The 17,093-nt window shown below is 36.7% G+C and overlaps 1 protein-coding gene and 1 long non-coding RNA gene across 4 annotated transcripts in view; one reads left to right on the top strand and one right to left on the bottom strand.

Moving 5' to 3' along the window:
- LOC311438628 (sodium channel protein type 2 subunit alpha-like) overlaps positions 1-7,005 on the top strand; it is a 71,589-nt gene extending 64,584 nt beyond the window's left edge. For both annotated transcript variants that reach the window (XM_084523219.1, XM_084523218.1), the window contains exons 26-29: positions 301-438; positions 1,492-1,596; positions 2,628-2,898; positions 3,646-7,005. In XM_084523219.1, the coding sequence (XP_084379345.1) occupies positions 301-438; positions 1,492-1,596; positions 2,628-2,898; positions 3,646-4,847 (1,716 nt within the window). In that variant the 3' untranslated portion in view covers positions 4,848-7,005. The remainder of the gene's footprint in view (positions 1-300; positions 439-1,491; positions 1,597-2,627; positions 2,899-3,645) is intronic.
- Positions 4,370-17,093, bottom strand: part of LOC311438633 — a 37,758-nt gene continuing 25,034 nt past the window's right edge. Inside the window, exon 4 of one of the 2 annotated variants that reach the window (XR_014694231.1) lies at positions 4,370-4,498. This is a non-coding gene — a long non-coding RNA (uncharacterized lncRNA). Of the gene's footprint in view, positions 4,499-13,672; positions 14,567-17,093 lie in introns of those variants that run through there. The other variant, XR_014694232.1, reaches the window with a different exon arrangement.

Consider the following 17,093-nt stretch of genomic DNA (forward strand, 5'->3'; position numbering starts at 1 on the left):
TTTGTAGAATTTCCAGCTGAAATAACATATACTTATTTATAATTAAATTCATTTCCTTCCTTCCTTCCTTCCTTCCTTCCTTCCTTCCTTCCTTCCTTCCTTCCTTCCTTCCTTCCTTCCTTCCTTCCTTCCTTCCTTCCTTCCTTCCTTCCTTCCTTCCTTCCTTCCTTCCTTCCTTCCTTTCTCTCTCTCTCTCTCTCTCTGCCTCTCTCTCTTACTTTTTTTCTTATTACATCTAGTATCCTCTTCATTAATATTTTGATCCCTTGATTAATATTATCCCCTTATAATATTTTGTAGGTAGAAGATCAACCTAAGTATGAGGACAACTTGTACATGTATCTTTATTTTGTCATCTTTATCATATTTGGATCATTCTTTACCTTGAATCTTTTCATTGGTGTCATTATAGACAACTTCAACCAACAAAAAAAGAAGATAAGTATTTAAAATGTTTCCATACTGCTATAAAATATTAATTGTAATTAATTAATATCTTATTCATATAAGGCCAAGAAAAATCAAAAGTTATTTCAGGTCTTTGAATAAAAATTTATTTTTTAACATAATCCTTGTTAAATATGTGGACGTGATTTTGACCTTTTCATTACAGCATTTTGACATGCAAAGAGGGACAAATCATGAGTCTGTTCACAAGTTCACAAGTTTGTTCACAAGTCTGTTCAGTTGTGAAGTAAAGAATTCTTTTTGTGTGTGAAAATATTCTTCAGTTTCTTAAAAGAGCCATGAACACATCTGGGGCCACAGCAATATTTTCTATCAAGAATAGTAGGCTTTGGGCTTCGATAACCACTTTAGCAGACAGTGACTTTGACACTGTTTCTATATGACTTAGTTCAGATTCATTAATAGGCACAAGTTACATTATACTGGAATTCAGTCAGTTGTTCATCAGCATTTGCATCTGCAAACAAAGGTTAATTTGAACTAGTCAAGGTTCCAGCAATTGTTTTTTGTTTGTTTGTTAATTAAAAAATTTTTATAGCATGATTTCAGTTACTTTTCTGAAGTTTACATCAACAAAGATTTCTGCTATCATTAAAGCCATCATATTTGACCCATACAATCTATCCCTTGACACAACATAAGCCTCAAATTTACCCCAGTTTTAGACCTGTCTATCTGTAACTCAAAGTCAATCTAAAGTTTAGGATATGTAAGACACCTGTGCACTAAAATCCTAATCAGCAACCTATTTAACAGCATTGGTACAGTAAGAACCGTTTTAGCCATGTCAGCAAAAATTAACATGAATGACTGGAAAAACTTGGCTATCAGTCTAACAAGGTACCAGGAAAGGTTTCTTGTATGTGGTAGTAATGCTCATTATATGAACCATTAATGACTAAAAAAAATCACTTGGTAGACAAATAAAATAGAAATGTAATATTAAATTACAGAGGAACATACTGTAGTTAAATGCTGAATGTGTGAACATGACAGTAATTAGTTTTGGTATTATATCTTTACTTTGGAGGTCAGGATATATTTATGACAGAAGAACAGAAGAAATATTACAATGCAATGAAAAAACTGGGATCCAAAAAACCACAGAAACCTATACCAAGGCCAGTGGTAAGAGTGATTTGACAATGAGGTTATATGCCTGGAAATAATTATTTTTTGTTATTGTTTTCTTATAAAGTAGAATTTCTCTCTCTCTCTCTTTTTTTTTTTTTTTTTTTTTTTTAATTGAATGGATAGATCTTTCATATTTCATTAAAAAACATACACTGAAATACGAAGTTTATAGAAAGGTTATTGTGATAAATTTCACAGTACAATGCCTGAGTCCTAGAAAAGTTTCCTTAATTGGATAATTAAGCAGGTTGTGTTTCCCATGGATAAACCCTTTTCTGTTTTTCTTCTCCAAGAGGCTTTGTAGGAAATGGGGATGTACTGGCATCTGCTGAAGACAGAAGGGGGCAGTGGTCATCTAACGTGAAGAGAAAGATACAGATAATCTCACAGAATAAAAGACTGACCTGGAGAGTCCAGGATAAAATAGAATAAGTTTGTCTCTAAGATGAGAAATCACTGTTATTTCCTGAAATTCTACAGTGTTTGGAAAGGAATATTTGTTGCACCTTGTTCACCGGGTAGTGAACTCTCTAAGGAGAGGCATATACCATGAACAATTAGCTAAGTAGTAAAGGAAAACAGGGATATTGCTGTCATGGAGTGTTTGAGACATGCAACTTCAGCTGTCCAACAATCTTACCTAGCACAATGAGTTTAAGGAAGAAGCAGACACCTTGAGGGGTCAATACTCCAAAGCCACCTAAGAATGAGAAAATGAGTTTCTGTTTGGTTGGTATTCTTGCCTGGTATCAAGTTACACAACTTTTTATACCAATAATATCACTTTTGCTATAATGCTATTGCTATTATTGTTTCAGTGTTTCTCTTCCCATTCCTTCAGTCAACAGTGGTACACTTCCTGATTTGCTCTAACAGGTTGAGACAAAAAGCAGAACAGGCTAAGTGGAAATGAACAGATCTTGCTCTGCACCCCTAAAACCTTGCATGGACTTGCTCTCCCATTTGGCACTTTTAAAAGCAAATATTTTCAGAGTATAAGAAGTATTCTGTTTTTGTTTTTGCAGAACAAATTCCAAGGCATGGTCTTTGATTTTGTAACCAAACAAGTATTTGACATCAGCATCATGATACTTATCTGCCTTAACATGGTCACAATGATGGTGGAAACAGATGACCAGAGCAAAGAAATGGAAACAATTTTATCCCGGATTAACCTCGTGTTCATTGTCCTTTTCACTGGAGAATTTGTGCTGAAATTGATTTCACTTCGCCATTACTACTTCACTATAGGCTGGAATATTTTTGATTTCGTGGTTGTAATTCTCTCCATAGTAGGTAAGAGCAACCCCCTTTCAAGAAAAAACTAGTGGAAGGAAAAGGGAACACCTTTTTCAAGAATGTGAATTTTTCTGTTTTTCATACAACTTGATTCGGATCTTCATAGTTTATAGGATGAAATACATTAAATTTTTCATATAAGATTTTTATTGCTCCCATTAGGTTCACTTGCCATCTTCAAAATCAAGGGTCATAAAGGATCTATTTAGCACATTAAATTAACACATGCAAATGTACACAGAAATTTCTGGTGGTATACACTAACCACAGATTTGCTTTCATTAGTAGAACTGAAGAGTCTGTGAAGGTGGAGGGATTTTTACTTGCTTTTTCTAACTAAGGTCTCAGTGAACATTCAGATTTCTGTCAGCTAAAAACTGACTCTCCAATGTGCAAATTAGTCATGACAAAACTAGTCATAAAGACTTTATGATATGATGTACCTGAGAGAGCTTTGACTGAATACAGTGCATACCCCCAGGTTAAAAAAAAAAAAAAAAAAAAAGAGCATAAATTAAGCCAATATATTCTTCCATGAAAGAAAGGAGTAGGTTCATCTTCAGAACTGATTATACCTAAGACAGAAAATTCACTTTCCAGGCTTTTTAGGCAAAACTGAAACTTAGACAGACACTAACAACCCCCTTGCCACAAGTAGATTCCTTCCTTTTACTTAATTGCCTTTGTCTCCTGGATAGGACAAACATGCTTTAAAGTAGCTTTTTTTTTTTTTTTTTCCTCTAGGTATGTTCTTAGCTGAGATGATTGAGAAATATTTTGTGTCCCCCACTTTGTTCCGAGTCATCCGACTTGCCAGAATAGGTCGAATCCTGCGTCTCATTAAAGGCGCTAAGGGAATCCGCACTCTGCTCTTTGCTTTGATGATGTCTCTTCCTGCTTTGTTCAACATTGGCCTGCTGCTGTTCCTGGTCATGTTTATCTATGCGATATTTGGCATGTCCAACTTTGCCTATGTTAAGAGGGAAGTTGGGATTGATGACATGTTCAACTTTGAAACATTTGGCAACAGCATGATCTGCCTATTTCAAATCACCACATCTGCTGGCTGGGATGGTTTGTTAGCCCCAATTCTGAACAGTGGGGAGCCGGACTGTGACCCTCACAAAGATCATCCGGGGAGCTCTGTTAAAGGAGACTGCGGCAACCCTTCCGTTGGGATTTTCTTCTTTGTCAGCTACATCATCATATCCTTTCTGGTAGTGGTGAACATGTACATTGCTGTGATTCTGGAGAACTTCAGTGTTGCTACTGAGGAAAGTGCTGAGCCTCTGAGTGAGGATGACTTTGAGATGTTCTATGAAGTCTGGGAGAAGTTTGATCCAGATGCAACACAATTCATAGAATACAGTAAACTATCAGATTTTGCAGCTTCATTAGATCCTCCTCTTCTCATAGCAAAACCAAACAAAGTCCAGCTTATTGCAATGGATCTGCCCATGGTAAGCGGTGACAGAATTCACTGCCTTGACATCTTGTTTGCTTTCACAAAGCGTGTCCTGGGGGAAAGTGGGGAGATGGATGCCCTCAGAATCCAGATGGAAGATCGTTTTATGGCAGCCAATCCTTCTAAAGTCTCCTATGAACCAATCACAACCACATTAAAGCGGAAGCAGGAGGAGGTATCTGCTCTCATTATTCAGCGTGCTTACAGACGTCACCTTTTAAGGCAAAATGTTAAAAAGGTGTCTAGTATATATAACAGAAATAAAAACAAAGAAGGAGATGGACCAGTTATAAAAGAGATAATTATTGATAAACTAAATGGGAACTCCACTCCAGAAAAAACAGATGAGAGCTCCTCTACAACTTCCCCACCGTCCTATGACAGTGTAACAAAGCCAGAGAAAGAAAAATATGAAAAAGACAAAGCAGAAAAGGACTACAAAGGTAAAGACATCAGGGAAAATAAAAAAATAAAAATGTAAAAATTCTGCTTGTGGGACAACTTGTTTACAGTCTGAGAATGAAGCGTCAACTGGACTCCTGCTGGAGGTTTATGCCAAACTGACAGTTTTTACATATATGCGTGTATGTGCGTGTGCGCGCGTGTGTGTGTATCTACATTAAATATATATATATATACTTAAGGTCAGTGCCTATAACAAAACAGTAAACCTTCATCATCAAACTGTGACTCTGCAAATCAGGGTAACAAACTTGACAAGAGGTTACTGTTTTCACTACAGCTGACACTGCTAAGAATGAGAGACAAAGTTGCTCCACGGAGAACGGGGAGCTTGAAATGCGTGCAAAGCTATACATTTTTGTGTTTCATGTACTGCAAAACATGTAGAACAGTACTTCTATTCACTGTTTGTAATTCAACTGCTACATTTGTCATATTTTTACAGAACTGGTATTAGTGTATCATTTTTTTAATTCACAGGTTGTTTACTATTATATGTGACTATTTTTGTAAATGGGTTTTATGTTGGGGAAAGAGATATGAGGACCAGGTGTTCTATTCTCAGATTCTCTATAATGTACAGACAGAAGTGATTTGCATAGGCATGTTGCACTCATCAATCATGCCCAAATAAAAATATGACATTGCACAAAGCTAAAGATTTTAATAACTTCCATGTTTCAGGGTTGCTTTTTTAATTTGAGGCATTCTTACTACTCATATGTCTGCATCCAGATTATGTGTATCCACATTAATGTGCCTGGAAAGTCTCCTCTAAATTACAGGAATTTGCAATGACTTAGTTTTATGCAAATCATAAAGCATGAACAAGTTCTTGTGTTAAAATACTCACAGCTTAAAAAATATACTGTTTAGTTTCTGCACTAGAAAAAAAAGCTTCAGCAAAATATACCTGGAAGTTCTTTTATTTTCTTTCAACAGTTCACATCTTTTTCCTGGATTATTCTTTAGTTACTGTGTTCTCTCATTAAGGCCAACATCCAATGAATTAATAAAATACACTTTGCTATGTAAATATTAATGGCATACTGCCATGCACATTTGACCATAGAATTAAATGGTTTTGCCACATTGAATTGCATCAGATATGTACAGCAGTGTGGGTAATTTGCAAGAGCTCAACAGGACATTTTATATTCTGTGTCATTATAGATAGTTTGGAGAGTACCACTGATGCATGTCAATGCTTTTGCTGCTGTATCTTGCTCCTTCCGCTGTCCACTGTCTCCACTACAGGAAGCCATGTATCAGTGGTAAAGTGAATCAAGTTGTCCAACCAGACCTCATTCTTTCAAATCATTAAGCAATAGTTTGCAGCTATTAATGAGCCTCTTTAGTTTTGCATTTTCAATTTGAAGTGGCTACTATATGGTGGAGAATCAGACTGTAAAGGCCCAATTGCAAACTGTTTAACCTGTTGAAAATGTGGTTAGTATATATAAATATTGTAAAGATATACCATTTGGCAACAGTTTTGTATATAAGAAGAGTGTCTTCAAGTTTAGATCGCTGTTTCTTATATTTCTTTCCTCATTCACTTGGCTTACTTTCTAACCACATTAATTTCAAACTGAAATCATCACACTATAAGAAAAGAAGTATTTGTAGACTATATTGTTTTAATATATTTGCATATATTTCAATGTGAAGTAAATTGTGTAAATCTGGAATCAAGCTTATTGTTTCCAAATAGTTATATCTGGTAACTGGACATAGCAAGGAAAGAATTAGGGAAATGTGTGAATTTCTAGCACTGTTTGCATCAGAAGTTCCAAGATAGTCTCATTGTTCATGAAATCCTTGCTATTTTGCAGTGTCTGTTTACATAGACAATTATTCTTTTTGAATCATGCTGCACTAGACTTGTACAAATAGGACCCACAATATTTCCCAAGAACAAAATGGCACATTTGTATAATCAAGGACATCAGGACACTGTGTTTCATACACAAGCTAACATTAAATGTAGGATCTTTCTTTTACTAATGCTTTTGACTTGTAATGTGTTGGTGAAATGCATGCAGGAAATTGATATTACCATAAACAACATAAACAATATTACAAATGAGCCAAAAAAATAAAGATTTCATTTTTTATTGTATTTTCATTGTATTTATTTTTCTTTGTCTCTATCCTTCTGTTGGTTGAAAGATGAAAGCTGGCTTTGTTACTAATAAAAAATTCTTCCCCTGTCATTAGAGCTAAATAACTTATTTTCAAAACATTAACTTTTTTCATATTTTTTTTTCATGTAAAAAATCAGATAACTTTAACAACACCCCTTTTACCATTTATTCCTAATACTTTGTCACTGACAGTGTCTGGGTATTTTAACACAGGACATCTACACATTCTGCTCCAAGAGCCTTTCTGTCAGACCTCATGAACTCTTCCAAACAATAGGGCACTGCTCTGTATCTGAGGTATTGTTTTAGTGTGCCATGTTGCTGCTACCAAAGCTGCCTACGCTTTTTGAGCAGTAAACATGCATACATACTTTCTAACATAGTTCCTCTGTTGGGTCCTGCATAACATTCAGCCAAGAGTTCACCTCAAATTGATAAAAAATTGTTTTACTTGAGCAATTTTTTGTTTGAGCAGTGATTCCTTTTATTTCAGTAATTCTGAAAAGCAATAAATACAATGTCTAGATGACCACACAAGAAAGGGACAGTATTGAAACTCAGCTATGTTAAAAAGTAATCATAATACCTGGATACTACGCAATAGCTCTTAAGTAATAAACTCAATAAGTATTCAGAGCTCTTCTACTTCTTTGGCCAGCCTGTCCCTGACTACTAATCTACTTATTATTGCATTTTACTCACACCTATTCATATTATCTGTTCAGAACAACCTATAAAATGTACAGAATGGCAAGTGGTCTGAGGAATGACAGTTCATTCATTTTCAGGAGCCTATACTCAGCTTTATTACCACTTTATGCAGGAAAACATTGTCAATGCTTTCAACCTGGACCAGTGGGAATGGCTGAGGGTCTTGGTTTAACCTGGGCTAGAACTCATCTGGCTTTGTTCTGAGGACACATATGTCCTCCTAACTGCCTGGTGCTGCTTCTGTGAACTTTTTCTTCCTGAAAGTAATTTCTTTTTCCACAGAAATCAATATACAGGTTGTATCATTTAAATCTCACACTACACACACCTATGTTTCCAGAACATTTGAAAAGAAAAATCACTTCAAGTAACTTGTTTTATGCTACTGGGCCAGACTGTAGAGACAGTTATCCCAGTCAAGGATGTTTTTTTATGCCCACTACATTGTGCTTGAGGTCCTCTCCACAGTTTCCAGTCAGCAGAGGATCCCTTATTGGGAACTAAAATCTTTGTTGTATGACTGTACTGATTCATGTCCATAAACAGCTGAATTTTCAAGGTGTACAATCACAGACAAAATGCCTTCTACTATGTATTAAACCTTTTATCTGTCACCTACTGCCAAAATGAGAGTATTAGTAATGATGACGGTAGAGTCAGGTCACTCTCGCAGTGTATGTTCATTACTTGCTGCTTTTCTTTAATGAGTTTTTAGATTAAAAAATTTCCACGTGAATGCTCAGAAAAGAGACATAGCTTTATTCAGTACATTTCAAATTAATTCACAGGACAGCACAGCTTAATGCTGTTCCCAGGAAAATGTTCCCAGAAGTCCTTGTGCCTCACACAAGCTAATGCAGTGCACATGTTAGTACTGCTGTCATAAAAGAGTAATGAGCTTGCAGAATTAACTGAAGCAAATTCAGCGCTCAAGTATTATCAAGGGATGCTCAGGGTGCAGCGGCAAAAACAAACAAATAACAAGAGCATTTCCTCCAAGAAGAAGTAGATTAACCCCAAAATAGAAAGGAGGGACTGCCATTATGGCAAATCGTGATAACCAGAAGCCAAATGCATTTATTGTGAAATTCATTCATCCATTAATGAAGTTGTGAGTACTCTGCACTTCTTAGAACTCAATATGATTTGCATACGGTACTTGTAATTATTTAAATATATATATAAACCAATCATTTAGAAGGTAAAATTATGATGGGAATTAATAGAATCAAGAAAGCCCTTGCTCAGAGGGCCTACCTCCAGTATATGACTTGTTATACAATTGTTATTGCTACGTGAATTGTTACAATTGTGTGAATATTTTTGCACTGAAATTTCCAGCTCTCTTGAAGTGCCATTTGTTGCAATGTTTATGTTAATTTCTTTAGTTCTTCATCTAAACAGATAAATTTGAAAAATTGCAAAGAAATCTGAGCAGGAAGAAAAATCACCTAATTAACAAGAGAAATTCATTCTTAAAATACATTTTCAATATTTTCTATTCATTGCCTCTGAGGAATGTTTGCTCGTCCGGTCAGAAAAGAGAAGTTACACCATGTGACCAAGGCTGAAAACCACAGAAATAATTCATTATAAATAGACAAAGCAAATAGTAACCACAGGTCATTAGTCATTTGTTCAGATTACTAAGCTAGTTTTATTGGATGTTTTCTAAAAGTTCATTATTAGTTCACATACAATTTAGTAACAAGAAAGGATAAGGTAAAGGGGGATAGTGAAGTGCTTTGATCTGTTTCCACTAAACACCACAGAGCAGGGACATGCTCTGTCTTTGTAATGCCGTGCACATTCTCCATCACTTTACAAATTAAAAACTTGACCCTCTTAGAAGAAAATATACTGCAACATGAGCCTCAGCTAAGCTAGAAAAATAAATTGTACTGCAGTAGCCTAAGTAAACTGAAGCCAATTACCATCTCTTGGGAGAGCAGACAAATCACATGCATCTCTGCAGCAAGTGCTATGTTTGATGCATACAAGAAAAGACATATCATGAACAATTTATAGCAGTAAAGCAGGCATCCGTTCCCAAACATTCTATACTTCAAGTACATTTCCTGTATAACAAAAGCCATGTAATGTTTTTCTCAAAACCTACGGTCAGTGGAAAGGGGAAAAATGGAATCAACCTTGAGAGATATTCTTTGTTCTTATAGGAAAAAAAAAAAAAAAAAAAAAAAAAAAAAAAAAACAAAGAAAAAATTGCATTTACTAGCCCTTAGATAGCTTTGTAGTTGTTTTGTTTTGTTTTGTTTATATATATATATATAAAACTATAAGCCCTATAAGCCTCAGATGAATTTCAGTATCAGAGAGTTATTTACTTTTCATTCTAAAACTCTTACAGCCCGTACCTGGATCATACACCCCTGCCCCACCAATGTAAAAATGTTGGATTTGCTATCAGAGTGCATGGCCCCAGGTATGTGCTTAGAGCAAAGCACAAGCAAAATACAGTCTTAATGAGTGAAATCGGCCATCCTAAATCAAAGTGGGTCATGCAATTTTTCCCTCTGTCTAAGGCAGTGATATGCAATCCAGCAAACCAAAAGAAGCATTTTAGCAACGTGCCATATAATAGCAAGTATATTCAAAGATAACATGCACATACTTTTTAATTATGCCATACAAAGACCGTAAGTGATTACATTATGAGTTTCTTTCCCAGAGAACTAGAACTGATTGAGTTCAACAGCCACAAAAATTACACTTATTCCATTTTTTTCTCTTGTTGCTGTTACAGGGGGATGACAGTGATGGGTCTAATTTTACAACTCTGCAGGAAGCTCAGTTTGGGTATACACTTCAGAGATCCCAGCTCTGATCTAAGGAAGGAAATTGATTGACCTAGAAAAAATAACAGCTTCTTGTCTCTGCTGAACACTAAAGGCCTCATCCTACCTCTTCATGCAAATAAGAGAAAGATATGAGAAGCATGTGAAAGTATGCACTGAGAAAGCTGTATAAATTCTCTTTTAACTAAGAAATATTAAATGAAACACGGAAGCACAAAAAAATACAGAAGAAAAAAGGGTTGGTAGCTTTAATTGGCAGAGTTAGATCTAACATGTGGGATGCATATCATAGGTAACATTTATTCTTTGGATGGGATTTTGCAATTTGCAACTCCAGGCACCAGGGAACAGCACATTCTTTTAAAACTCTGAAAGTGACAGGGGACAAAACTGGCATAGCATATGCTACTTTCATGAATGTGTGCTGTGTAGAAAGGATGTTACTAACATCTCCCATCTGCACCAGGCACATCCTTAATTCATGTGTTGCAGAGTTTCTGCAGAAATGAGGACATGCAATGACTTTATTTTACTGTTATTATCTTTGCTTCATAATGCAGCATTTTAACCCAAAGTCTGCATTTTTAAATGTGTAGTTTACACGTATATTTTCGGTTATATGTTTTAAGACATAAGAACCTGTAACTGCTCCATTTAGCACACTTCCCACCCCCAAAATGAGAACAAATTATCTGGTTCAGCCAAGTTGTGCAGTAGGAAATGAGAAAGAGCAGCAGTGGTACTTAAATTACCTGCATACCTTGTCCAGGCCCTCTGGGCTCCTGGTTTGCAGATCTTTGGGAGTTCCAAATGGGGACATAAAGCAACATCCCACTTGAGACAGATATAGGAATATATACTGAATGCAAAAACCCTTAAGAGGCCCCCACTGGATGGCCCTATGGAAGAATTCTCAGTTTCCAGACTCAGCATGTTTATAATTATAGTCCATTTGCATACCATGAGCTGAGTTCAGCAGAACTCTGACACTGACACTTTGTATCTCTTAATGAATGACATACAAGAAAAAGTCCTAAAACTCAGCAGGTACCTAAAATATGAAGCTCCCCATTCTTTTACCAGTTGTAAGAATACTTGCTTAGAACAAGTATTGTTTTTCAGCTGGGTGATTTACACTATTTAACTGTAAATAGAGCAGGCAGGGCAATTTGGTGGCTGTGCTAGTAACTTTTCAAAGTGATTTTGCAAGCCTGTATTTCTTGTTCTAGCCATTCTTCTTTTACACATATGGTATGCAATATACAAGGATGCTGCTTGTTGTAGTTCATACTAGCATATATAACAACTGACAATTTTGGAAGAGGATGTAGTTTGCCAGTATGGCTGCTTCCAATTCAGTATTCTGCAGAATTCGCCTAGCAGAAGATAGAGATTGTAAATATTTTACACTAAAATGATATTCTGTATTTTCTAGGTCACTGCTGCTTGCTGTTCCCAAACCATTAGGAGCAAACTGCATACTGAAGGAACTGCTGCATTTGGAGTACAGAGGAGACCGACTGCTGTCTGCAGCTCACTGCTGCCACACTCCTCCCCAGCACTGAAAACATCTACCTGGTCTCCCACCTTGGGAAGCTGAGGTCCAGGTGCTAACTCTCATTCACTCACCACAGGGACTTAGAGAAAAACTTCAGAGAAAAAACAACAAGAGACTTTTATTCCATTTAGCCAACTCTTTCTAATCAATCCTCCATTGAAATGCCAGGGTTCCTTCCCATCTTTATTCTTCTCTTGCACTGTATTCTGTCTGCCCTCGTTAGGAAATCTGAGTTAAGGAGCCCTTCCTGATGTCTGCATACAGCATTCCTGGCCGAACTCCAGCCTGAGCACTCCAACACTGAATAGTATTAGTAATATCACAAATTTGTAACTTTTTCTGCAACGTGGCCTCACCAAGTTTTACATGTTTTACACCCAGAGTGATATCTGCATGGTCCTTAAAGTAAAGTTTCAGTCACGTGAACGACAGCAAAACCCATCCCTTCTGAACTACAAGGCCAGCCTTCATTTTAGTTTTCATTTTACTTGCTCTGACCCTTTAGGTCTGACAGTTCTTTGCCATTTTTCAGCTTCTATTATTTAACTCTTTTACACCCCTTCCAAATTCCTTTTTACTCACAGGCATCACTTCCTGCAGCAGCAGAGGACTACCTGCACTGCTGCAAAGGGTGCCATGCTAGTGGGAAGTGTTGGGAAGAGCAGCACTGAAATGACAAGTACCTGCAGCAATGGCAGCCTCAGCTGTGGTCTTGGTCCTTCTCAGAAGTTTAAACAAGGTCAGGCCAAAGAGGAGCGTGTAGACAGAAAATACCAGTAACCCACTAGGTGGCACTTTTTGAGCTTCTTGAAACCAAAGCCAAAGATGATGCAATCTCATTTTTCAGATATGACATCAACAAGGTCAAACTACATTTAATCACTGAAAATGCTATTAGACCCTTTTCACACAGAGACAGCTGGATGTCTGTGTATGCTAGGTACGTGCCTAAATTCCTGGGACATACCGAGGGGAGTCAAAGAGCTAATGGACTTTTTCCCATTTATTCTTACCAAGAGTTCCCAGCACAGCATGCCTGTGCTTTCTCAAGAGATACACTCACAGCCACAGTGTCATCCCCTTCCCATTCAGGCTACTGTCCTAGCTGCTGCCTGTTAACCTGCTCTCACCTCAGGACAGGTATGTTTGTACTTATGAATTGCCTCACTCTGGAAATCCCTATGGCCAATACAATGCAGAAGCTCAGACCTTTTTTCTAATCCGTGCAATGATTTTAAATGATGTGAGCAGCTGCTGCTGCACTGTCTGCAGTATTCTCCCTGATTTCTGCATTTCAGGGAGCACGCATTCATGTGACCGGGTAGGCATGTAAATCGAGTACAACCCATACAAAAGACCCCACAGCCAGAAGGAGTCTATCTCGATGCCCTTCCCCCCATTCAGGAATTGCTACCATCTTACAAGAACCCTCCCTAAGGGCTGCATGTAGCCATGGTGACAGGACATCACCACCTGTCTGCCCCTGCAATGGAGGCGACGAGCCAGAATCCAAAGCTTTGTTTTCCTCTCGCTGAACGCATACAGCACATTTTCAAAGAACCTGATCATAACAGAAACCAAGGAAGAGGAAAACAGGGTTCAAAGTAAAAAATCTGAAGGAAGTTCCAGATTTATTAATAAAGACTTATAAAATGAAACAGTGGCTTGGAAATTTAGCTGAGTGAATGTTTCAAATTTTTCAAAAACCGTTTTGAACATAAAAGGGCTGCTTTATATCCAAGAAATCTAGAATACAGGCATTATAGAAATAGATTTTACAAAGGGCTGCAATTGTTACTATACATTGCTTTTATTCCAGTAGAAGTGCACAGATTATTGAATGGTATCTCTCTGCAGTTAAGGCAGTCCAGGTTAAAGCATTTTGCCAGTTTATGAGACTCAAAAGAGGTGACCGAAAATCACAGAGAAACTGGCTACTTGGTACTGCTCAAGTGAAGGGAAAAAATAAACACTATAAATAATGAAAATAAGTAGGCTGAATGCACCTCAGTACAGACAGGAGACAGCTTAAACAGAATGGGAGCAGAGAACTTCCTCCTTCTTAACCTGTATATTTAGTCTATGCCTCTCCTTATGTGTGACTTCGCAGCACACTTTGTAGCTGTCAGATGTGGGTGCATGTCTCTACCTTATTGTGACCTTACACTAGACAAGACACAATGAATATTTCTTCTCTCTTCTCCCCATCCCATCTGGTTTCCCCAGGAAAGAGATGCAGGCTGGTAGGGATTTTCAGTGTTCAACAGGTCACAAGAAATACGCATTAGGAGACTCGGGATGGATGAATTCTCCCTGTCTCGTGGTTTAGAACCATCATCAGAGGCAATACACAGATTTTACAGAGGTTGTGCTGCAGAATTGGGTTGGTTCTCCATTTCAGTGGGAAGGAGCTAGCTACATAACTCCTGGAGATCCCACAGATCCTTTCACATTTGCTGGCTTTTCCAATCAGAGCGGAAGATGTTCCTCCATCCGTGCTATACCTCTTTTAAAAAGTAAAAAATATTACTGATATATCTTCTAAATAGTACATAAGACAAAGAGTCTTGATGTAATCAGGTGCTCTCAGATACAGTATTAATTCAGTTTTGACTAGGCCTTACCACTGACCAGGGGTGAGGTGCTTATGTACTCTGCCTGTAGGTGCTCTTTCCAACAAATACCTATTTAAAAGCCAGACAGAGGCTTCCTGGCTTCAGTAAAACATTACGGTTTCATGTCTAAAAACAAAATTCAGCAAATGGTGAAGGTCACGTATGCTAAAGTTAATCTGCCATCTTGTGGGTATATACAACAGTACACTGCTTTTTAATATCTACTACACAATTTATTACTGATAAACTAGTATCTCATTTTTGTATATTAACTGTCCATATATTAAGAATAAACAATAAAAGATTTCTGAATGAAAAATGTGCAACACTGAACCTGAATGACCTATAGGAATACTAATGAAGAACAGTAGGAAATGGTTGCATATATAGAATCATCAGAATTAAAAGATGTCAGTATGTTGCTCCAAACAAGCAAATGCTATTAAAAAAAAAAAAACACACACACACACACACACAAAAAACACAAAAACAAAACAAAACAAAACAAACAAAAAAAAAAAACACCTCTCCCTAAATTGATTATCTGGGACATATATTCAGTCAGAGAGAAAAAAAAAATCTACAGAGCTTTTGACTGTTTACTCAAAGTTAACAATCCTGGCAGTAAATAGGCAAGAAGCCATAGAAGACCTAAAGCTTTTTTGTTGGAGTCATTTGAATGACTCCAGCTGGATGCAAAAACTGTATCATGGGGAAAACATGAACAGCAGAGATCATTTTGGTCACTTGTCACCTCCAGTGTAGCTGGTTGGGTGTGGCAGAGAAAAATGGGACAATATACCAATATGCTTGATTTAATGTTGACATTAAATATTTTCATGGCAGATTAGCCTGATAGTCTGTTGAGTCAAAATTCTAGTCAAAGAATGTCTTTTTCCACTTCTAGAAATAAAGTACTATAGGAAATATGCTAATTTAGATATGACAGAAAAAAGGAAAAAAAAGTTTAATTTTATAAATTATTTTGTATAGATTAGATCTATGCATCTAGATTATTTCTACTACATTTCATGAGAGTTGTATCAGTTCTATCATGGGGCTTTGCTTGATTCTATTTAAATATTAGCAGAAATGGAAATCTGCCACAAAGAAGGATTTTGAGCTACTAACTCTTCAGGGGAATTGCTCCAAAACTTTGGTTCAGTTTACTTTCAAATAGTTCTAAAAAGTATTATTTGCAAATCCAAATTATAGATATGGGATCTGATTTTGATTTTAAGTTTTTATTTTATCTCAGCACCAGTCATGGTATCCTGCACTGATTTTGGTGTGATATCTGAATACAAATATATTTTAAAAATTCTTCACACTGTTAGTGATACTGAACATCAAGTGAAATTATTTTCTACAGTTATCTGTAACTTTCCTTATGATGCACATATATTTTATATACATACATAAAATGCAGTGCAGAGAACTTCATATAGATGGATGCAGTAGCATGACACTGACAAAGGTGACAACATCGCACTAGGTGAGGTCTAGATACTGGATTTACATGGATATCTTCTAATGGTCAAAACACAACCATTAAATCTAAATCTACAGCCTCAATGTAGGGATTCTGTTCTCCTTGCCACCTACATGTGAGCATGCCTCATGCCTGTCCATTAGAAAGCATGGGGATGTTTCCCCAGTGCTTAGGACGAGCCAGGTTACACCTGGAAGTAACTCATCCAGACAAGATAACAGGTTTTTCAAGAGACCTCATGGTAGACAGAGTTTAGTTTTGTACAACTCCAAAGAAACGGAATAACCCCCAAAAGATCTATGCACTACCATCACTACTCTGTGATTTATTTTTTTTTTACTTCCTCAGATATTACTGAGATAGTACTCAAGTCACACTGTATAGCTCATAAATGCATTCTGATCAATAGATAGTAACATGCTACAAAAATAGGAGATCACTCTCCCAAACACTTTCCTTAGATATTGTAGAGATACTCGAGATACAATGTGTATGGCAGCATCTGGCACATGGAATCAGCAAATTAGTTAGAAAAAAATAATTATTTTAATTGCTCTTTTTTTATTTTTTATTTTTTAAGACAAACAGGTATGAAATGATAACAAAATAAAAGAAACAAAACCTACAAACAACCCAATGTTTCAGCATTAGAAAAAGCTGAAATGCAGTATCAAAAACCAAGATGGCAAGATGGTTCACGCAGTTAGCTAGTTCTAGCTCCCCAAAGGCAGATATTGTACAAATGGTATCAGCAATTAGAAATACACTACAGTGCATAACACAGTATACCATTAATCATTAAATACTTTTTTTTTTTCATAAAAATTTATTAAATACTACAAGCTACTTCAGGGGGTCTGTGTGTGACACACATACACAAGACACATATTCACTAAGTCAAGTCAGCTGTATTATAAGAGAACAAA

This window comes from Aythya ferina, assembly GCF_964211825.1.
Source record: "Aythya ferina genome assembly, chromosome: 6".
NCBI lineage: Eukaryota > Metazoa > Chordata > Aves > Anseriformes > Anatidae > Aythya > Aythya ferina.